At 36.5% G+C, this 24,280-nt stretch overlaps 2 protein-coding genes across 4 annotated transcripts in view; both read left to right on the top strand.

Moving 5' to 3' along the window:
- The window catches only part of LOC311291610 (uncharacterized protein), a 121,963-nt gene that overhangs the window by 24,863 nt on the left and 72,820 nt on the right, over positions 1-24,280 (top strand). The gene's annotated exons all lie outside the window — the stretch shown is intronic.
- Positions 5,753-14,556, top strand: LOC311298615 (putative inhibitor of apoptosis; the record flags this gene model as incomplete). Its single annotated transcript, XM_084421693.1, has 2 exons — positions 5,753-5,824; positions 12,480-14,556. 2 exons carry the CDS (start codon positions 5,753-5,755, stop codon positions 14,091-14,093), a joined length of 1,686 nt encoding a protein of 561 aa, XP_084277819.1. The 3' UTR covers positions 14,094-14,556.

Raw genomic sequence — 24,280 nt, 5'->3', positions numbered from 1 at the left:
TTATTTTAGGTTTCAGACATATAAGTACTAAAAAAACAATACATTTAGAGTTTGTAAAATACACACTGATGTCAAAGGAAGAGGCAATAATAATCCTTTCGATTATAATTAGACACGTTTTATTCATATCAGATACACATTGTGTAAGTAACTTTAAAGTTTACTCTATTCTTCTCCCAGTTCACCAGCCACTTACTTTTATGTATTTCGGGAGAAGTGGATGAATTCACGTGTCACGGATCCAACAGATCCGATTCTCTGAACTACGTCTGCATCACAAACTAAGATGGCGGCGCCCATCGCGCATACAGCTGAACTAACGCGATCGTTATAAAGGTGATTAAACAACAAAACACTTCCACTTGCATATATTTGACAATCGGAATATCAGATATTTCATGCCATATCTAACAAATTTGTGAATATTTTGAATAAAACAGGGAAAATGGCATAAAAGCAGATCATCATTCATTCAGCTCTGTTGTTGCTGCGGTGTGTCACGTGACAAGCAATGACGCGCGTCACCATGGAAACCATAAAGTGACACATTCTAAATAACGGTCGCCTTGAAAAACTCACGCTGGGGGGTCAGCCAGAATATTTTAAACTTACGAGTGAAAGGGTTAAATCAAAAACTGAATATAACAAAAAGCCCCTTTAACTAAAGTTAAATAATTAAACTAACTATCAACAAAAGAGGTAGAAATAAACATCTTCAGCGTACAAGACGCTATAACTAAACTATACTAGCTAAAACAAAAACATACATAATTAGCACCACTCCTAACACTAGTGTGTCTAATACATCTCAGTACTACGTGTGCAAATGTAGGTTGCGACCTGCTTACCTGACTCACAACCTCTCCCGCCAGTCTACACAATGGTGAACAATGAACTCAGATGAAGATTTCATGACAGCAACAAACATTTAGCAAGCACTGCGAGCACGTAAGTTACCAAGGGCAACACAAAACATAAGCACATAAGTTACCAAGAGTAACACAAAACACATTAGCGTAAGTTACCAAGGGCAACACAAAGCACACTCGAGCACAAACAAAGAGAACTGATCTAACTGCAAGATCATAAAAGCAGTAAACCCCAAACAATGATCAGTCTCTCAGACTGGTCTCTCGGACAAGAGAACCGTCCTCACAGAGTGTACAAACTCTCTCAACCCAGAGTCTGTCTCGACTGCCGCCATTGAAGTTAGAGCCATTCATAAACTGCACAGCGACATGCGATTGGTGGCGCGATCCCAGACGTCAGCATCCTACGTCAGCAGATTGACAGGCGGACTCTCCAATCGAGCTTCACACCTGAAACAAATAAAGTACACAGACATACACGACACGCATATGCAGCAACATACGCACAAACAAAAATTACGTAGCGCGGCGTACGTAACATTCGTCCTGTAGGCGTCCTAGAGAATATTTCTGTTCGTCCTAAACACATTTTCTATCGTCCCCAGGACGATAGGACGCCGTTAGTCTCGAGCCCTGATATAGGAGCTACTGAAGTGGAGATTTCGGACTTGGAGTATGAGAGAAGTCATTTTGAGAAAACGGGCTTTAAAGAGTTATCATCAGCCAATGAGATTGCGCATTCAGCCCTTTTACTTTCACGATTGGTTGCTGATAAAAAGGAAATGACCATATTTGGATCCGACAGGATTGTACAGAAGAGAGAGAGCTTCCTAATGGTGCTTGTGATGACAGATGACAGAGTGCCGGCAGAGATCGTGGAGCAGCATGTTGATTAAGAACGCAAACTTTTGTTGAATTTATGAGAAATCTACAGACGCAAACAGACAAAGTGTAATAAAATAAAGACCTAAATGTGTATTTCGGACTTTTTTTCACCACAAGTCTGAAAGAAGACATGTAATTGAAGACAAATATCCAAAAATCTCAAAATTGACCAGTAAAAAAAAAAAAGATGTTTTTGCCTGCCGTGTCTCGCCTTAAATTAACACTCCTGGGAGTGTATATGAGTCCACACTCAAGAGTGTAAAGTGTTAAAATATGAGTGTTAAATTAACACTCAAGAGTGTTAAAGTTAATGAGCTAATTAAGTGATGATTGAGCATTATAAAGGCCACTTGATGTTAACTAGCAGAATCACTGAAGGATAAAAATCACAAATTGTAAGTCACCATTATGGTGATCGGTGTTTGTTTTAGTTGGACTCTGCCTGGCCTAGAACATGGGCTGGTATATGTAAATTTTGGGGGTGTAAATATTAATGATCCCGACTGAAACATGTAAGCTCGCACTCGATCGGCCCAAAACCATTATCCGACCAGCGCGGAAGGTCTTAACGTGTTACTGTCCTTTTCTCGAGGCAAAGTATTTTTTGATTAAATGCAATACATTTGAATATGTATTCTCTCGTTATTTCATCAGACTCCATAAATTAAAAGGTTTTAATGATATCTGTGGATCATTAATTATGAGCGAATGTTTGACTATTCCGTTTAACTCTTAAATGAAAATAATGTCAAAGTTAGTTAGAATAATCAAATGTAACAATTTATGATGTCAGGTAACTGTATCATGCCAATTTCATAATCAATTCAAAGATAATCGATACAAAACATCAAATGCTCTGGAATAGAGAGAAGATGCAAACCCAACATTAAAATACATGATGCTGAATTCTTTGAGGTCCTTCAACATCATGGGCTCATCTGAGTAACAGAAGGCCTCGAACTCCCTGCTGCATTTCATTATATAGACAAAGCTTTCACATGGAAACATGTGCTAACAAAAGAAATTTGCATTCAGAGGTTACACCTTTGGGTGTAGGGAGACCATTTGTCTAGAGGCCAACCCCTCCCTGTGTGTCAGTTATCCATAAACTCTTAAAAACCTTATTACCTTTCGTTTTACTTATTTTAGTCCATGAGCCAGGGGGGTTGATCGGTATCAACGGGGGGGAAAATGCTATCATTGTTTTTTGGCAAGGTATACACTCCTAGTATTAGAAAAATCACGATAGCAGTGCAGCAGTGGTAGCGAAATCACTTTTTTGAGCTCATGGAGTTACTAACCCCCTAAAATAAATTCCGTTTTTGAAATCTGGTGTATATCTGGTTTAGGCTCATGCTAGGGATATTGTCAATATTCTATAATATGGTGCTTGGTATCGTTGGAAAGGGGACCTTTTAGGCTTTCATTTAAGCCCAGTACTGAATCTGTCTGACAAACACAGAGGTCACATGACTTCTTTAAACCAGAAATAACACACATTTTTTCCCAATTTCCGCCTAAACTGTATGCTTTCTTTTATCCCTGTGGCATGAAAGAACACCATGGACACAAAACTCAACAGCTTCAATACTCAAGGCACTCTGATGACTCAGAAAATGTATAATATACCCATACTATTTATTTGTGAGAGCCTTAAATTAGACTTCTGCAGCCAGCACAAGTCTTCAAATTAGAATAGAGCCAATAGAATGGACAAATGGAATACCCTATCAGTCCAGGGCCAAATGGCCTATTTATTCATGTACAGTTGTAATAAAAAGTAATTGTTTCAATAGTGTTGTCAACATAACACTTGTAAGTGGTTTAACAAAATGTTTCTATCATGTATTTTGATATTCACCCACTTTCAGTTAGAATGTCAGAAAGTAGCTCATGCACGGAATGTTGATGGATTTTGACAGGTTGACAAGGTTTTGTCAGTTTTGTGAAAAGATTGTTGGTTCAGTTGACTGGTTATAACAACACTACCAACTATGCCATCTTCAATCAACTTCGATTGAGTTCCAGGGGTATTATGTCCTATAAAGCAGTTCCTTTTCTTTACGGCGGTCCGTGCTCCCACCATAAGAATCTCAAATAGTTTCGGCATTCTGAAGTAACACTGAACTGATGGAACATTCTTTCAACATCACATGTTATGGCCACCGCTTCCTTCCTTAAACGACACAGAACTCCTTGTAGGGAGTTAATCAAGTCAAATCCCGTCAATAGAGTATCATTTAAAGAAACACCTCTGAACTTAGCCGAACAGTCGAAAACGACTCTTAGTTTGTCTGGATTCTTTGGGTGATAAATGCCATGGTGGGGAAGGTACCAAATACTCTCACCATCTACTGGTGTAGTTACCAACTCAGCATCCCCTCTACTCACTGTCTCTTCCATGAAGGTTCTGTAGTGGTCATGATAGCGTTTGTCTGCTTTCAACTTTCTTTTCACGTTCTCCAGCCGAACCACAGCGAGCTTCCTATTATTTGGTAGCACAGGTGGGCTGCTGCTCTAAAAAGGAAGGGGCATCTCAAGGTGTCCATCATCTTTCTGTCTGATGTTATTGCTAAGGAACTGAATAAACTGGACATCATTTTGAAACACATATTTGTCCTCATAAATGCGTTCGTTGAAATCCACTTCCAGGACTTTCAAGACATCAGTAACTGTTGGAGCAGGTATCTCTTTCACTGTGACTCGGTGCACAAAACTTTGGCTTCCTTGCCGATCTGAATGAGGGTATGACGAACCTATTATGCTCCAACCAAGCTCAGTACGTTGAGCGAAGGGTTCATTCTCTTTACCTATGACTACTTCAAGCGGAGCTAATGCTGAAGGACAATTATATCCTATTAGTAATCCCACATCACAGTCTTGGAGAAGCGGCAGTCTATCTATTAAGTGTTTAAGATGGGGCCATCTTTGTGCAGTTTCTCGAGTCGGGATGTATGATTTGTCCACCGGAATAAAACTACGAGTATAAGCTTGATTTATCTGGAGTAGGTTCTCATAATGAAGCCCTCGAACTTGAAGGTCTCTGATGCCTTTACTCGTAAAAACCGTATCAACAGCAGTCATCGTACTCAACTTTAGCGTCACTGGTCATGGTGTTACACTCAGATGCCCAAGCAGATTTTCAAGGATGAATGTAGTATCACTTTGTGTGTCGAGTAGGGCATAAGTAAGAACCTCCTTTTGTGGCTCTTGCTTTGTGGATACCAGGACTGGAACTATTGGCTCTTTTCCACTGCATGGTACGGCACGGTTCGGCTCGGTACGGTTCGAAAATAGTTTATAAAATAGTGTTTTCTGTCAGTGTCTGGCAAAGATAAAGTTGACGATAGAGAGAGAATAGAGGGTCCTTTCCATCAAACTTTTGACAGGTTTATTGCTTTATGACCCTCTAAGCCCCGCCCCCCTTTGACCGTGGGAATTTCCCACGCTAGCTCCTCCCACTTATGGGCTGTACGTACACCATGGGAAAATCGGACTTGTGACACACCTCCTTATGGGTTGAACATCTGAAGCGTGAGAAATTTCCCACGCTCAGTAGTTCTAAACAGTGTATATTTAAAACTTTTTTAAGAAATAAAAACATAGTCAGAGTGTGAGATCAGTGTTTTTTATTAAAGAAGACAGATGTACATTCATCACTTTTTAAAACATTAAAACATTAATGAAATGAGTTGAAATTGCATTTTTTTTCTCTAAAATAGTTATTAAAAAATGAGTTAGTGTTATTTCAAGATGTTAAAACATTAAAACAAGTTTTTTCATTTACAAAAAGATAATTTTTAAAATGTTGACTTGTAAGCATTTAACTTTCACATAGTATTTTGTAAAACTTTTACATAAAACACAAACATTGCTAAAAAGTCTTACGTTTCTACATACCATTCGTTAAAGGACTCAGAGTTTAAAAAAATATATAAGTGTTTCCTTATGTTGGAGCACAGTGGAGAACGTCTACTCACTCCGGAGGTCAGCGAGAAATGAAGTTCTGTGAGGCCTACAGAGAGACAGACACAAACCCCGCCCCTAGCCCCGCCCCAACAGCTGTCACCGTGGGAAAACCCCACACCCCCTTCAAGCTCCCAAATAGAAAACACATCCGGTCATCTCCGTGGTCGAACTTAAATGACCAAAGAAAACCGATGCAACGGCTCGAAGAGACCACACCCCCTAACACATCCTCTCAAAGCTGAGAGGTCAATTTTGATTTAAGGGTCCTCCCTAAAATGACATCACGTGGGAATCCCTCATCCCTCCCTCCCTCCCTCCCTTCCCACAACGTCACAGTCACATGAGCTGTTTAAAAAGCAGCGCAAACATGACAAGAGCTACTTGTGGTTTTATTCAAGTAGAACACTATGGCTACGTCAGACCCCAAAACTCCTGAAACATTGATGAAGCTATGGAGGATTCGACCTTAGCGCCGCGAAAAAAAAACATAGTAACCAGGACCTGTTTAACGCGATTTCTCCACGAGCCGGCGAAGCGCAAATGAAAGAGGCTACTTTTCACTTGTCTGGAGGACGTGCGTGTACATATGACTTTGACAAAAAACAATCGTGAAGTCAGATTGGTTAATGGATAACGACGAGCGATTCACAACGAATACAACGGAGGATCCCAATTTGTTTTTTTTTACGGAAAGGGATTGGATTTTATTTTATACAGGAGTATGGAGAGATTTGAAAGATGATGGGAGTGAACCGGTTTTCATAGCAGAGTGGGCTGGATTAACCACGGTTGCAAGATACCGACTTCTCGCGGATTATATAAAAAAAACACCCAGAGGATTACGTTTACATACTTTTTTGGAATGGATGTACCCAAATGTTCGTAGCCTATTTCTGAGGATGAGCATTTAAAATAGCCTACTACGATTTAAAATTCATGTTTCAATGGAAGGTTTCTGTGTTGGAACAGATTTTTTCTAAAATCACGTAGCTTTTTTTAAATAGAGCGACGCATTTGGATCTGTTGATGGATATACGCACCAATAGGATTACCGGCTGCAACGAATGGATACCCACAGAAAAGCATCGATTGGCTGAATACATTTTGTGATTATTTAATCCTTTCTATGCAAAGTACTTTGAATTGCCAGTGTATAAAATGTGCTATATTAATAAACTTGCTATGCTTCGCCTATGTCACAGGAGAAATTATATTTAATTTACAACTCTATGCTCTCATACAGGCTAGAACTGGCTCACACTCACACAAACACCCCACCCCCAACACCACCCCACCACACCACTTTTGGACTGAGCCCTCCAACGTGGGAAAATTCCCACGGTCCACATTTAAAGTTGTACTTTTCACAATCACATACAAAAAAAGACATTAAAACAATGTTTATCACTAAAATACAAAGGGTGGTAAACACACATTTGTAAAATGTTAAAAAAGTTTGAATTGCAAACATGTTCTAGAATTAAAACATCTAAAACAACATGTATTAAAATTATATCAAGCAAATATTTCTATTTTCTAACATACATTTGAAGAAAAGTTGTACTTTCACAATTACATAGTGTTTAAAGTCATTAAAACGTTGTATAAATTTAAAATACACGTACTTAGCGTTCATACATTTGTAAAATGTTAAAACGTTAAAACAACGTGCTTTAAACTTTAAAAAAAGTGAAGCAATGTAGACCTATTGGGTAACAGATCAGCGAGTTGTTTTTAATTAAAGAAAAGTTTTGTTTTCCATATATATTTAAAACTTTTTAAAAACACTGTATAAAGTTAAAATGCAATGGTTTTGTATTCGTACATTTTACAACGTTATCTGAAAAAGTTAGAATGTGGTCCTTCACATACAGATTTAAAAAACCGTTCAAAACAACATCAACTAAAATACAATATGCTACTAAAGTTTAGTTTTAAGTTCCGTATTATACATCACTCATCGACGGTATAAACATGAATGAGTATAGATCATGTGTGAAGCCGAGTCTCCGCCCACCTAACACTAGATTTATTTATAATTACACTAAATAACATTTATAAAAAATAATAGTTGTTTAAAAAAAATAAAAACTCATGTTTTAGTTAATTTTGGACTTTTAGTGAAGTTAACAAATATTCACTAAGTAGGCTAGTGCTATCTGGCCCTTTAGTTTTTCAAGATGGCGGAACGACATAGAAGCCTCCATGGACTTACCCGTCATGTAAATAAAGATAAGAAATGTTTCGCTTACGAGGATAAGTCAGATTATTGGCAGAGGTCATTTTACACCAGTGAGGACATATTTTATGAATACAGGCAAATTTCAGATGTTTAATTTCAGATGTTTAAATGACAAAATACCATTTTTTCAACCGAGCGAATCTGCACATGAGAGGCCTTCAGAAGTCATAACTTCAGTGGTCAACGGTTTAGGCCAGTTGGCGAATGTGTAAAAATCAAATACTGTATTACACTTTTCAAAGGATAATCTAGCTTTAAAGAATAAAAAGTAAAAAACCAAACATATCTTCATACCTGTTGTGTTCTGACACAAGGCCATTAACTTGTTCTTTTTGTTTTATAAATGTATTTAGCTTATTTCTACAAATATCAACCTGATAAATATATGGACTGAATACACGATTAAACAAGATAATCATGCTACCAAATACGGTTTTAAGAAAAACAGTGTTTTAAAATACAACTAAACCATGATAACAGATGACAGTCGTACATAAATACATGTTGATGACTAAGTTTCAGGCAACCACGCAATGTTCGAGAAATCTAATATCGGTGTAATCTTTGCGAGGTCTCACTCACAACGCACAACGTTGTGTTAGGTGATCCAGGCATACCTTTACTAAAATAAAATATTATGGAAGTCATTTTTAAACTGTAATTATACCATATTTATATATTAATATTATGGCTTCATGATGATTTAAAGTTTTTTGTCTGTTTGTTATTAACTAATACCTTTATCTTTTAACCAACACTTCAACATCCAGCACAAAATTAAAGAGATGTATGAGCTTAGTAGTAGTGATGGGGACGAGACCGCCAATGCCGAGTCCGAGTCAAGACCGAGTCTTTGAAGGGTCGAGTCCGAGTCGAGACCGAGTCCGTTGGTTTTCAAATTCAGTCGAGTCCGAGTCAAGACCGAGTCTTTGAAGGGTCGAGTCCGAGTCGAGACCGAGTCCGTTGGTTAATATGGGAGGATTTGAACTTGAAACACGGAGTGTACTGACGCCTTTCCGTGGTTAAAACAACATTGCTTCTTATGTTTGTTCATGTTTATTTGAGGCTATAAATTAACTAGAAGGAAGAGATGATCGGTTCACGAGCAGCTTTAACTGATGCTCTACAGCGATCTGTCACTATATTTAAGAGCCACAAAACGGTATTTATTGTTTAAATTTCTTTTAAAAAATGACCAAATTTGAAAGGCGAGACTTTGTTTAATATGTTTAATATCAAAAGTAACCGAAAAGTAACCTGGTCTGTCCTCAGCGTGTTGTCAGTCTCCTCTCTGCTCCGCGATGTATTTTTCACTGCGTGAGAACATGGTGTGGCGTGAGAACGGTGTAGCTTGTCGGACATAGCGACAGTAACTAAGGGGGGCGGGTCTTTGCGAACAGTCAATTAAAATTTTCTAGTGGTATGTATTCTAGTGGACTAGTGATGGGACGAGACTGCCTATGCCGAGTCCGAGTCAAGACCGAGTCTTTGAAGGGTCGAGTCCGAGTCAAGACCGAGTCTTTGTAAGAACAAGTCCGAGTCGAGTCCGAGAAAGCAGAAATCGGTCTCGAGACCGGACTCGAGTCCGAGACCGGACTCGAGTACTACATCACTACTTAGTAGGCTGTGTGTGTAAATAGTTGTGCTTAATTCTTTGGGTGTATTTTTACACACCCTATGGACTAGCTTTAAAACATAATCTTTATACGGGAATCAAACGTGTCCTTACAATCCATGTAAGATTCAAAAGACCAAATCACTAAGAAAAGAGCCATTTATAATAAATACACAAAAGTTTCCAAATGATGGTTTTATTACTCCGCTAGATTTAGTCATCTTGTTCAGATAGCACAACGCTGTTTCACATGTTGTATGTTGGACTGTATGTGTTTTAGGCGAAGACGTTTCTTTGAGAGCTGTCTATAGAAATAAATGACAAATAAGAATTTAAGTGATAGTCTTTCTGTCTGACTAAATTGATACTTCATTTAGTACAACTTTCCCTCTGTCTACGAATTACACAAAGTGCATGCTGTTTTACACTTAAAACTATTACAACAGAATCACATCTGACTATTGCACTGAGAGATGTATAGGGCCTATACAATAAAGGTTGAGACTGTTAAAGTTCCACACTCTGGTAAAACCTGTAGATACAATTGCACAAAAGTAAATTCTAGAGGTCAACTTACTAGAAAGTAAATACAGCATGAGTCATTTAAAACAAATATACAGAAAAGCCACTATAGTGATCAGTTTTAGCGTTTGAATTGACATTTTACATATTACATCTTGATTTTGTACAGTTTGCAAAAACTATAGTCTCCGAGCGTGGTCAAACATGTTCATATAGGAATTTATGTAAAACACGAACAAATATAGCATAAAGTGAATTAAATGACAGTTAATCTACATGAGAGTGTTTAAGACTAAACAAATCATATTTATTTTAGAACATCTTTCTGCTATGTCTACGAAACATTGACGTGAAAGATGAGTATTACACTTCAAACTCGTCTAACTATTACACTTATTTTGTTATTATTACACAGTTATTTGTGTGTCTCACTAAACAACATGGTTAAGCTAATGAATTACAGTTGATACGTGGTATTTTTACGTGAAAGGAGGGAAAGGAATATTTAACATATAAAAATAAAAATATTTTAACCTATCGTCAATTTCAATGGTTAGATCAATCATTTAACAATCAACAGTTATATGTGAAACAATTAGAGTTGGTTAGAATTAGTCGCATTAGAGCAGGATTCTTGTTTATATTGAACATTGTTATTGTACCGCATGTTTAACAGCGCTATTGTCGTCGGACTCATCAAAGTTCACACAGTTTTCACCGGAGCATACCGACTCTGAAACAAGACCTGAGAAGTATTAGCATGTAACATTTTGGACACCTTTGTTTTTAGGCATCTTTGCATTTCTTCTGAAACACCCTGTTTTGAAATTGTTTAACAATTTTTAACAATCACTAGCGTAACACTTATCGTATTGTCGGGTGTGATTGTAAAGTTTTGTAGGCCTATGGCGTTTTCTTTACACTTTCCCCCGGATATCTGTTTCCTACAGTTAGCTGTAATGTTAGTGAACTCTAGGTCTTCTCTTTGTTCATATACGACAGTATTCACATGAATTGACTTGATTTGATAAAATTATGGTTTAAACCATCATCTTCACGTGAGACATTTACATTATATTATTATACCGTCCTAGTTTTTAAATAGCACTACAATGTATATTTTACATTTTAACCCTTTATGCGGATATAGAATGCTGCACAAGGTTCTCTGACATATCTTATTGTGTAAAACATCTATGTAGATCTAGCTAGGCTATGTTTTAAAAAATACCGCGAAACAAAGACAAGGACGTATCTTTCTATAAGCGACCCTCAAAATCTGTGCATACAACAAAACACATGTATGTGTACAATGATTTATCAGAAAATTACTTTTGTTTGAAGAAAAACTTAAAATCAGCAGGTGGTTGATAACTATTGAAGCTATTAAACACCCCTGAATTTGGTAGGCCTAATGCTATATTGATATCACGTTTTAATTTTAACTCAATACATTTGAATGCGCTAAAGGTCTATGAACTTTAACATCTTAATAGTTGGTAAAATGAACTTAAAGCCTAGGCAAAATGAAATACATCCTAACTACTTTCTACATGCTTGTTACAGAACTTATGGCATACAATTCACCCATGCATATGTTTAAAAATATATGTATATTTATATATATAAATATTTTGGTGTAATTAGACATTTCTCCGGTGGCATATGCATAACTTCTCCATGACGCTACTTCTGATTCAATGTGGCATTATATGTAATCCTATACAGCTGTTTAAGGCGTCATGATGACAACCCCTCCAGCGGGGCGGGGTGAGCTGTTGTCCTGATAAATATTTCAGGACTTCGCACACAACCCCGGTTTGCCAGTCTATCATTTTCGTCACTACTTCAATGTATACTCGAAAGTATAATGTTGAAATAAAAAAATTACAAACATTTCTGTTGTGTTAATGTCTGAGCTCATAAAAATAGTATTATAATAGTATACATAATAATAATATTTAGAATAATTAAAAATACTTATAAAATATTTCAGAGATCCTTGTAAAGAGTTGCGGAATGTTTTCTGCATTTTAATTACTGTATTCCCGAGGTGGCAACCATTTCCATAACATGTCTGGATGCGCTGTGCCACGGACCACAGAGGCACATCGCGTCTCTGAAAAATGTGTGGTGATTTTTCAAATGATACAACTAATTTGCCCGCTGTGTACAGAACAGAACAGAAGAAAGGACATTTTGTAGTGTTGAACAAAATTCGATTTTGTTCTTAGCATCGGTTCCTGCATCATAGAGGTAGGAAGCACATACCCCCTACGTCAATCTTCTATCTGTTCAGGAGTTCATTACATTTTTTTTAATAAGATTATGTGTTCTGTCATGGATGACTAGACACTAGTCATGGGATGTCCAGCAGAGAGAAGGGCTTGAGTGGACACGCCCTGTGGTCACATTTTATGTCTTCATCCAGAGTTTACCCCCCACCGCAAACTTCCTGTCGTCCTCTCACTCTGCCTTTTCCCCGCTTCGCAACATAGCCTTCCTACAGCTTTCCGCCCCTGCGACACCCATAACATCGACCACCACGGCATCCGTTTCAGGCCAAATGGAGGAGCGGGTGGGTTACTTAAACCTGGATATGTCTCACCAGGATATGTCTCGCCAGCGACCTCCGGCTTGTCACAATCCTGACATGCGTCGAGAACAGGAACGCCTTGACACCTTTCAGAATTGGCCTCTTGCTACAGTAACTCCAGCCGAGCTTGCCAAAAGTAGTTTCTACTACCTTGGCCAGGGCGACAGAGTGGCTTGCTTCAGTTGTGGAGGCCAGCTTAGCAACTGGGAACCTGGAGATCGGGCAGTATCAGAGCACCAGAGGCATTACCCCAACTGTCGCTTCGTTCGAGGTGACCGTGCAGATAATGTACCTTTATCTGGTGGCGACCTTTCCAATGTATCTAACTCGGCAATGCAACAGTGTGAAGAAAGATTGCTCACATTTGTCAACTGGCCCTTAAGAATAACTGTTCGACCAGACCAATTGGCTAAGGCTGGTTTTTACTATGTTGGTCGTAATGATGACGTGAAGTGCTTTTGTTGTGATGGTGGACTCCGATGTTGGGAGTCTGGTGATGATCCATGGGTAGAACATGCCAAGTGGATTCCAAGATGTGAATACCTGTTGCAAGAAAAGGGCCAAGAGTTTGTTCATCAGATTCAAGCAAGATTTCCAAGACTATCTGAACAGCTATTGACTAATGGAGACAGTGACTCGAGAGAATTTGTTGATCCACGTGTTGTACACCTGGGTCCTGGAGAAGACCGTTCAGAAGATGCAGTGATGATGAACAATCCTGTGGGGAAGTCTGCTTTAGAGATGGGATTTGAGCGTGGCCTGGTGAAGCAAACCGTGCAGAGCAAAATTCTCGCAAGTGGAGAAAATTACAAAACCGTTCAAGAGTTGGTGTCTGATTTACTAAGTGCAGAAGATGAGAAGAGAGAGGAGGAGCGAGAGCTTCTTGCTGAGGAAATGGCATCAGATGGTTTGACTTTTCTTAAGAAACATCATCTTGTCATGTCACAGCAGCTAAAAAGCGTGCAGAGCTTAATGGACCATCTTCTAGAGGAGAACGTCATCTCACAGAAAGAGTATGACATTATTCGTAACTGCACTATAGTCAAGCAGCAGACAGGGCAGCTCATTGAGTTAGTCCTGTCGAAAGGAAATGCAGCAGCAGAGGTCTTCCGCAACTGGATCAAGAAGAATGATGTCTGCCTGCTGAGAGAACTGATGGCCCAGACAAATGAAGCTGTATCACCGAGTCAAGATCTTTCAGACTTGTCTATGGAGGAACAGTTAAGAAGACTTCAAGAGGAGCGCACATGCAAAGTTTGCATGGATAAGGAAGTGAACATTGTCTTCATCCCCTGTGGTCACCTAGTTGTGTGCAAAGAATGTGCGCCTTCTCTGCGCAAGTGTCCCATATGTAGAGGCTTGGTCAAAGGCGGAGTCCGTACTTTCCTATCATAAAGTGAAGATATTTATCATCCAAGTAACAACAGCTTTTGGATGTGCAAATTTACACCAACTCTAATTGTTTCACATTAGGCATGTGCCGGTATCACATTTTCATGCTGCGATTAATTGAGTGATCTTTTATCACGGTATACGGTATTATCACGATATTTTAATTGGATAAATATTAGGAAGGCTACAGTAGATAGCCCACATGTTATTTTTTTCTCATGAAAAAAAATATCTCACATAATGCTATGTAACCATATAGAGCCCTATCAGCTGGTATTATTAAAGGTTACAAATAACTAATTAAATCAAATATAATGTGGTTTTCATTATAATAACAATTATGTAATGACACAAGTAAAAATATAATAAATATGTAAAAAAGTGCAGTGCACATATTCAGCAAAATACTCCTCTTTATCTATTTGTTTTAGTCATCTAACATGCTGCTGGTCATTAAATGGTTTAAATGTAACGTTCTGTGACACAATAGTTCTCCTGTTTCATATCAAAAGTAACCTGCTCTGTCTTGTTTGACAGTCTTCGTGTCCTCTTTGCTCCGCGATTTTTCTCTGCGTGAGAAAACAGATGTGTGGCGTGAGCGTGTGAAGAGTCTCGCGCTGATTGCGTCGAGTTGGCAGCTCTGCTTTTAGAAGCGGGATGGATCCGGATAGTTCGGCGGCGGCCATAGACTGTAGGCGGCGGCGTTCCTCCTTCCACCATTAGACTAGAAGTGCGCAACGGCCGCATGCTTATACACGTGGCGATTGTTTACATCAGAGTGCGCACGTGTTTCGCGCAGCATATACGCAGTGTTTGTTTAAGCGGTTGATGGAAAATAAGCTATAATGCGCGTTCTAAAAATCTAAATTCGGATCTATTATTTTTCACGGTATTTTGAAGTGCCCGCGATAACAATATCGTGCATATTCATTACCGCGATTTATCGCATTACCGAATACCGGCACAAGTCTATTTCACATATAACTGTTGATTGTTAAATGATTGATCTAACCATTGAAATTGACGATAGGTTAAAATATTTGGTAACACTTTATTTTACGGTGCCCTTGATACAGAGTAATTACTTAATTAATTACTTAGTAATAGACTTTGTAATAACATGTAACAAAATGTACTTAACATGTAACTAAGTTATGGAACAGCCTATACTTACAGATTGTAATTACACACATGTAATAGGCAGCTACTGTTACACATGTGTAACAAGCCGAGTCTGTTACATATTACATACACATTACTTGTATGTAACATAAAGTAAAGTGTATCAAGATTGTACTAAAGTGCACTTCCTGTGTATCTACAAATGGTATCCATCTGAATTAACCCACTAGTTCATAGCTTAAATACATGCATTAGCTTCCTAATTACATTGCAATTACAAAATATTACACAGGTATAAGCTACGTAAAATAAAGTGTATCAAGAATGTACTTAAGTGTACTTTGTGTATACATACCTTATCCATCTCTGCCTTAGTTTGATTTAACTCACTAGTTCACAGCATAAATGCATGCAGTAGTTTCCTAATTACATTGTAATTACATAATATTACACAGGTATAAGCTACGTAAAATAAAGTGTATCAAGAATGTACTTAAGTGTACTTTGTGTATACATACCTTATCCATCTCTGCCTTACTTTGATTTAACTCACTAGTTCACAGCTTAAATGCATGCAGTCGTTTCCTAATTACATTGTAATTACATAATGTTACACAGGGATGAGCTACGTAAAATAAAGTGTATCAAGAATGTACTTAAGTGTACTTTGTGTATACATACCTTATCTTTCTCTGCCTTAGTTTGATTTAACTCACTAGTTCACAGCTTAAATGCATGCAGTAGTTTCCTTATTACATTGTAATTACATAATATTACACAGGTATAAGCTACGTAAAATAAAGTGTATCAAGAATGTACTTAAGTGTACTTCATGTGTATCTATAAACCTCATCCAACTCGGCTTGTTACACATGTGTAACAGTAGCTGCCTATTACATGTGTGTAATTACAATCTGTAAGTACAGGCTGTTCCATAACTTAGTTACATGTTAAGTACATTTTGTTACATGTTATTACAACGTCTATTACTAAGTACCTAATTAAGTAATTACTCTGTATCAAGGGCACCGTAAAATAAAGTGTTACCAAATATTTTTATTTTTATATGTTAAATATTCCTTTCCCTCCTTTCACGTAAAAATACCACGTATCAACTGTAATTCATTAGCTTAACCATGTTGTTTAGTGAGACACACAAATAACTGTGTAATAATAACAAAATAAGTGTAATAGTTAGACGAGTTTGAAGTGTAATACTCATCTTTCACGTCAATGTTTCGTAGACATAGCAGAAAGATGTTCTAAAATAAATATGATTTGTTTAGTCTTAAACACTCTCATGTAGATTAACTGTCATTTAATTCACTTTATGCTATATTTGTTCGTGTTTTACATAAATTCCTATATGAACATGTTTGACCACGCTCGGAGACTATAGTTTTTGCAAACTGTACAAAATCAAGATGTAATATGTAAAATGTCAATTCAAACGCTAAAACTGATCACTATAGTGGCTTTTCTGTATATTTGTTTTAAATGACTCATGCTGTATTTACTTTCTAGTAAGTTGACCTCTAGAATTTACTTTTGTGCAATTGTATCTACAGGTTTTACCAGAGTGTGGAACTTTAACAGTCTCAACCTTTATTGTATAGGCCCTATACATCTCTCAGTGCAATAGTCAGATGTGATTCTGTTGTAATAGTTTTAAGTGTAAAACAGCATGCACTTTGTGTAATTCGTAGACAGAGGGAAAGTTGTACTAAATGAAGTATCAATTTAGTCAGACAGAAAGACTATCACTTAAATTCTTATTTGTCATTTATTTCTATAGACAGCTCTCAAAGAAACGTCTTCGCCTAAAACACATACAGTCCAACATACAACATGTGAAACAGCGTTGTGCTATCTGAACAAGATGACTAAATCTAGCGGAGTAATAAAACCATCATTTGGAAACTTTTGTGTATTTATTATAAATGGCTCTTTTCTTAGTGATTTGGTCTTTTGAATCTTACATGGATTGTAAGGACACGTGTGATTCCCGTATAAAGATTATGTTTTAAAGCTAGTCCATAGGGTGTGTAAAAATACACCCAAAGAATTAAGCACAACTATTTACACACACAGCCTACTAAGCTCATACATCTCTTTAATTTTGTGCTGGATGTTGAAGTGTTGGTTAAAAGATAAAGGTATTAGTTAATAACAAACAGACAAAAAACTTTAAATCATCATGAAGCCATAATATTAATATATAACTAGAATGTACATTTCCTGAAGAAAATGTGAAGTGGTGCTTGCAGTGGCAAAATTCGGCACGGTTGCTAGGGTTTTACTAGGTGGTTGCTATGGTGTTCTGGGAGGTTTCCAAGGTATTCTGGGTGGTTGCTAGGGCGTTGCTAAGTGGTTGCTAGGGTATTCAGTGTGGTTGCTAGGCAGTTGCTAAGGTGTTTACCATAGTTTACCATGATTTACCACGATTTACTATAGTTTACCATGATTTACTATAGTATGCCATGATTTACCATGTTCAAGTATGATTTACTGATTCAAGCATGATTTACCATAGTTTACCATGATTTACCACGATTTACCATAGTTTACCATAATTTACTATAGTATACCAGGATTTACCATGTTCAAGTATGATTTACTGATTCAAGCATGATTTACCATAGTTTACCATGATTTACCACGATTTACCATAGTTTACCATAATTTACTATAGTATACCAGGATTTACCATGTTCAAGTATGATTTACTGATTCTAGCATGATTTATCATAGTTTACCATGATTTACCACGATTTACCATAGTTTACCATGATTTATTATAGTATACCATGATTTACCATGTTCAAGTATGATTTACTGATTCTAGCATGATTTACCATAGTTTACCATGATTTACTATAGTATACCACAATTTACCATGTTCTAGTATAATTTACTGATTCTAGCATGATTTATCATAGTTACCATGATTTACCATGATTTACCATAGTTTACCATGATTTACTATAGTATACCATGATTTACCATGTTCAAGTATGATTTACTGATTCTAGCATGATTTACCATAGTTTACCATGATTTACAACGATTTACCACTAATTACCATAGTTTACCATGATTTACTATAGTATACCATGATTTACCATGTGCAAGTATGATTTACTGATTCAGGCATGATTTACCATAGTTTACCACAGTTTACCACGATTTACTATAGTTTACCATGATTTACTATAGTATACCACGATTTACCATGTTCAATTATAATTTACTGATTCTAGCATGATTTACCATGATTTACCATAGTTTACCATGATTTACTATAGTATACCATGATTTACCATGTTCAAGTATGATTTACTATGATTCTAGCATGATTTATCATAGTTTACCATGATTTACCATAGTTTACCATGATTTACCATAGTTCACCACGATTTACCATAGTTTACCATGATTTACCATGTTCAAGTATGATTTACTGATTCTAGCATGATTTACCATAGTTTACCATGATTTACCATAGTTTACCATTATTTACCACGATTTACCATAGTTTACCATGATTTACTATAGTATACCATGATTTACCATGTTCAAATATGATTTACTGATTCTAGCATGATTTACCATAGTTTACCATGATTTACCACGATTTACCATACTTTACCATGATTTACTATAGTATACCATGATTTACCATGTTCAAGTATGATTTACTGATTCTAGCATGATTTACCATAGTTTACCATGATTTACCACGATTTACCATACTTTACCATGATTTACCATGTTCAAGTATGATTTACTGATTCTAGCATGATTTACCATAGTTTACCATGATTTACCACGATTTACCATACTTTACCATGATTTACTATAGTATACCATGATTTACCATGTTCCAGTATGATTTACTGATTCTAGCATGATTTATCATAGTTTACCATGATTTACCATAGTTTACCATGATTTACTATAGTATACCATGATTTACCACGATTTACCATAGTTTACTATGATTTACTATAGTATACCATGATTTACCATGTTTTAGTATGATTTACTATGATTCTAGGATCATTTACCATAGTTTACCATGATTTACTATAGTATACTATGATTTACCATGTTCAAGTATGATTTACTGATTCTAGCATAATTTACCATAGTTTACCATGATTTACTATAGTTTACCATGATTTACCACAATTTAGCATAGTTTACCATGATTTACTATAGTATACCATGATTTACCATGTTCAAGTCTGATTTACTGATTTTAGCATGATTTACCATAGTTTACCATGATTTACTATAGTATACCATGATTTACCATGTTCAAGTATGATTTACTATGATTCTAGCATGATTTACCATAGTTTACCATGATTTACCACGATTTACTATAGTTTACCATGATTTACTATAGTATACCATGATTTACCATGTTCAAGTATGATTTACTGATTCTAGCATGATTTACCATAGTTTACCATGATTTACCATAGTTTACCACGATTTACCACGATTTACCATAGGTTACCATGATTTACTATAGTATACCATGATTTACTATAGTATACCATGATATACCATGTTCAATTATGATTTACTGATTCTAGCATGATTTATCATAGTTTACCATGATTTACCATAGTTTACCATGATTTACCATAGTTTACCATGATTTACTATAGTATACCATGATTTACCATGTTCAAGTATGATTTACTATGATTCTAGCATGATTTACCATAGTTTACCATGATTTACCACGATTTACTATAGTATACCATGATTTACCATGTTCCAGTATGATTTACTGGTTCTAGCATGATTTATCATAGTTTACCATGATTTACCATAGTTTACCATGATTTACTATAGTATACCATGATTTACCACGATTTACCATAGTTTACTATGATTTACTATAGTATACCATGATTTACCATGTTTTAGTATGATTTACTGATTCTAGCATGATTTATCATAGTTTACCATGATTTACTATAGTATACCATGATTTACCATGTTCAAGTATGATTTACTATGATTCTAGCATGATTTACCACGATTTACCATACTTTACCATGATTTACTATAGTATACCATGATTTACCATGTTCCAGTATGATTTACTGGTTCTAGCATGATTTATCATAGTTTACCATGATTTACCATAGTTTACCATGATTTACTATAGTATACCATGATTTACCACGATTTACCATAGTTTACTATGATTTACTATAGTATACCATGATTTACCATGTTTTAGTATGATTTACTGATTCTAGCATGATTTACCATAGTTTACCATGATTTACTATAGTATACCACAATTTACCATGTTCTAGTATAATTTACTGATTCTAGCATGATTTATCATAGTTACCATGATTTACCATAGTTTACCATGATTTACTATAGTATACCATGATTTACCATGTTCAAGTATGATTTACTATGATTCTAGCATGATTTACCATAGTTTACCATGATTTACCACGATTTACTATAGTATACCATGATTTACCATGTTCCAGTATGATTTACTGGTTCTAGCATGATTTATCATAGTTTACCATGATTTACCATAGTTTACCATGATTTACTATAGTATACCATGATTTACCACGATTTACCATAGTTTACTATGATTTACTATAGTATACCATGATTTACCATGTTTTAGTATGATTTACTGATTCTAGCATGATTTACCATAGTTTACCATGATTTACTATAGTATACCATGATTTACCATGTTCAAGTATGATTTACTATGATTCTAGCATGATTTACCACGATTTACCATACTTTACCATGATTTACTATAGTATACCATGATTTACCATGTTCCAGTATGATTTACTGGTTCTAGCATGATTTATCATAGTTTACCATGATTTACCATAGTTTACCATGATTTACTATAGTATACCATGATTTACCACGATTTACCATAGTTTACTATGATTTACTATAGTATACCATGATTTACCATGTTTTAGTATGATTTACTGATTCTAGCATGATTTACCATAGTTTACCATGATTTACTATAGTATACCACAATTTACCATGTTCTAGTATAATTTACTGATTCTAGCATGATTTATCATAGTTACCATGATTTACCATAGTTTACCATGATTTACTATAGTATACCATGATTTACCATGTTCAAGTATGATTTACTGATTCTAGCATGATTTACCATAGTTTACCATGATTTACAACGATTTACTACTAATTACCATAGTTTACCATGATTTACTATAGTATACCATGATTTACCATGTGCAAGTATGATTTACTGATTCAGGCATGATTTACCATAGTTTACCACAATTTACCACGATTTACTATAGTTTACCATGATTTACTATAGTATACCACGATTTACCATGTTCAATTATAATTTACTGATTCTAGCATGATTTACCATGATTTACCATAGTTTACCATGATTTACTATAGTATACCATGATTTACCATGTTCAAGTATGATTTACTATGATTCTAGCATGATTTATCATAGTTTACCATGATTTACCATAGTTTACCATGATTTACCATAGTTCACCACGATTTACCATAGTTTACCATGATTTACCATGTTCAAGTATGATTTACTGATTCTAGCATGATTTACCATAGTTTACCATGATTTACCATAGTTTACCATGATTTACCACGATTTACTATAGTTTACCATGATTTACTATAGTATACCATGATTTACCATGTTCAAGTATGATTTACTGATTCTAGCATGATTTACCATAGTTTACCATGATTTACCATAGTTTACCACGATTTACCACGATTTACCATAGTTTACCATGATTTACTATAGTATACCATGATTTACTATAGTATACCATGATATACCATGTTCAATTATGATTTACTGATTCTAGCATGATTTATCATAGTTTACCATGATTTACCATAGTTTACCATGATTTACCATAGTTTACCATGATTTACTATAGTATACCATGATTTACCATGTTCAAGTATGATTTACTATGATTCTAGCATGATTTACCATAGTTTACCATGATTTACCACGATTTACCATAGTGTACTATGATTTACTATAGTATACCATGATTTACCATGTTTTAGTATGATTTACTATGATTCAAGGTTGATTTACCATAGTTTACCATGATTTAGTCAAAAGAGCCAAGTCCCATCTCTATACTATGTTTTGATGCAGAGATATACGTTTTGCTAAACGGTTGCTAGGATACTCTCTTTGGTTGCTATGGAGTTACTTGGCAGCTGCCAATGATGAAACTCCAAAGGCTTCTTGTCAGTATGAATGATATAAACCAACTCCCATGCCTCTGTGACATTCAGAATGGAAGATATCCCTCTTTGGATTTTGGTTGCTAAGGTGCTCGACAATGGTTGCTAGGGAGGGGCTTGGAAGTGTTTAGGTGATTCATGATTGGCTGTTTACTGCCCCGAGTCAAATGAGACCACCCCCATGTTTCTATGACAATTCAGTCTGGAGATATCTCTTTGAACTCTTTCAATGGAAGTCTATGGAACTTGTTGCTAAGGGGCTCTAAATGGTTGCTAGGGCGTGGCTTGATAGCTTCACAATGATCCTGAGAGACTGATTGGTCGTCTGAGTAAAATGAGCCCTCCCCCTTGTCTCTATGACACTGTGATCCAGAGCTACGTTCAATACAAAGTCCCTATGCAATTTACCATAGTAGGAAAAGCATGTGTGTTTCACGGGACGTTCCTTCCCCATAGTAAGTCAAAGGGGCAACTTTGGGCATCTCCTGCCCCCCAGGGGTGCAACTTTTACCCCATTGAGAGGTATGTTCTTACAGAGCCTGTCAGCCTCTTCAAATGTGGCAAATCACACGTTTCTGCGAAATCGTCGCTCAGAGTTATGACTCGTCAAAGTTTGTCGCAATGTTAAGTCTATGGGATTTTTCGGACGCTTTTTCGCCCCTGGGGCGAACACCGCACCCCCGATCGCTTATAAAAGTCATAGCACACCTCTCCTTAATGAGCCGGTCGATTTGACACCTCATTCATGGATCTGTGACAAACGGTGCGGGACGAGTTACGCGCCAAACTTTGTGTGGAATAATAAAAAGAAGAATAATAATAACTAGAATGTACATTTCCTGAAGAAAATGTGAAGTGGTGCTTGCAGTGGTAAAACTCGCCACTCGGTTGCTAGGGTGTTGTACATGATTGCATACGAGCCAACAACCATGTCTGTACGATGTTGTGGAGCTAAAATATGGCTTCTATATGTTGCAATAGGGTTGCTAGGTGGCTGTAAACTGTTGCTAGGGTGTGAATACACAGTTACCATGGTGATATATACAGACTGTTTTCCAACCGAAACTAATGAGCCAACCCCCATCTCTATACAATATTCTGATGCAGAGATGTAGGTCTTGTAAAATGGTTGCTAGGGTACTCTATTTGGTTGCTATGGAGTTGCTAGGCAGCTGCCAATGATGAAACTCCAAAGGCTTCTTGTCAGTATGAATGATATAAACCAACTCCCATCTCTATACGATGTTCTGATGCAGAGATATAGATCTTGCTAAACGGTTGCTAGGGTACTCTGTTTGGTTGCTAGGGAGTGGCTTGGCAGCTGCCAATGATGAAACTGCAAAGGCTCCTTGTCATTATAAATGATATAAACCAACTTCAATGCCTCTGTGACATTCAGAATGGAAGATATCCCTCTTTGTATTTTGGTTGCTAGGGTACTCTGTTTGGTTGCTAGGGAGTGGCTTGGCAGCTGCAAATCATGAAACTCCAAAGGCTGCTTGTCAGTATGAATGATATAAACTACCTCCCATCTCTATACGATGTTCTGATACAGAGATATTCGTTTTGCTAAACGGTTGCTAGGGTACTCTGTTTGGTTGCTAGGGAGTGGCTTGGCAGTTGCCAATGATACAACTGCAAAGGCTTCTTGTCACTATGAATGATATAAACCAACTCCCATTTCTCTGTGACATTCAGAATGGCAGATATACCTCTTTGGATTTTGGTTGCTAGGGTACTCTGTTTTGTTGCTATGGAGT

Source organism: Rutilus rutilus (assembly GCF_951802725.1).
Source record: "Rutilus rutilus genome assembly, chromosome: 1".
Classification (NCBI taxonomy): Eukaryota; Metazoa; Chordata; class Actinopteri; order Cypriniformes; family Leuciscidae; genus Rutilus; species Rutilus rutilus.
The sequence above is the reverse complement of the archived record's forward strand: the minus strand, read 5'-3'. Positions and strand labels throughout refer to the sequence as shown.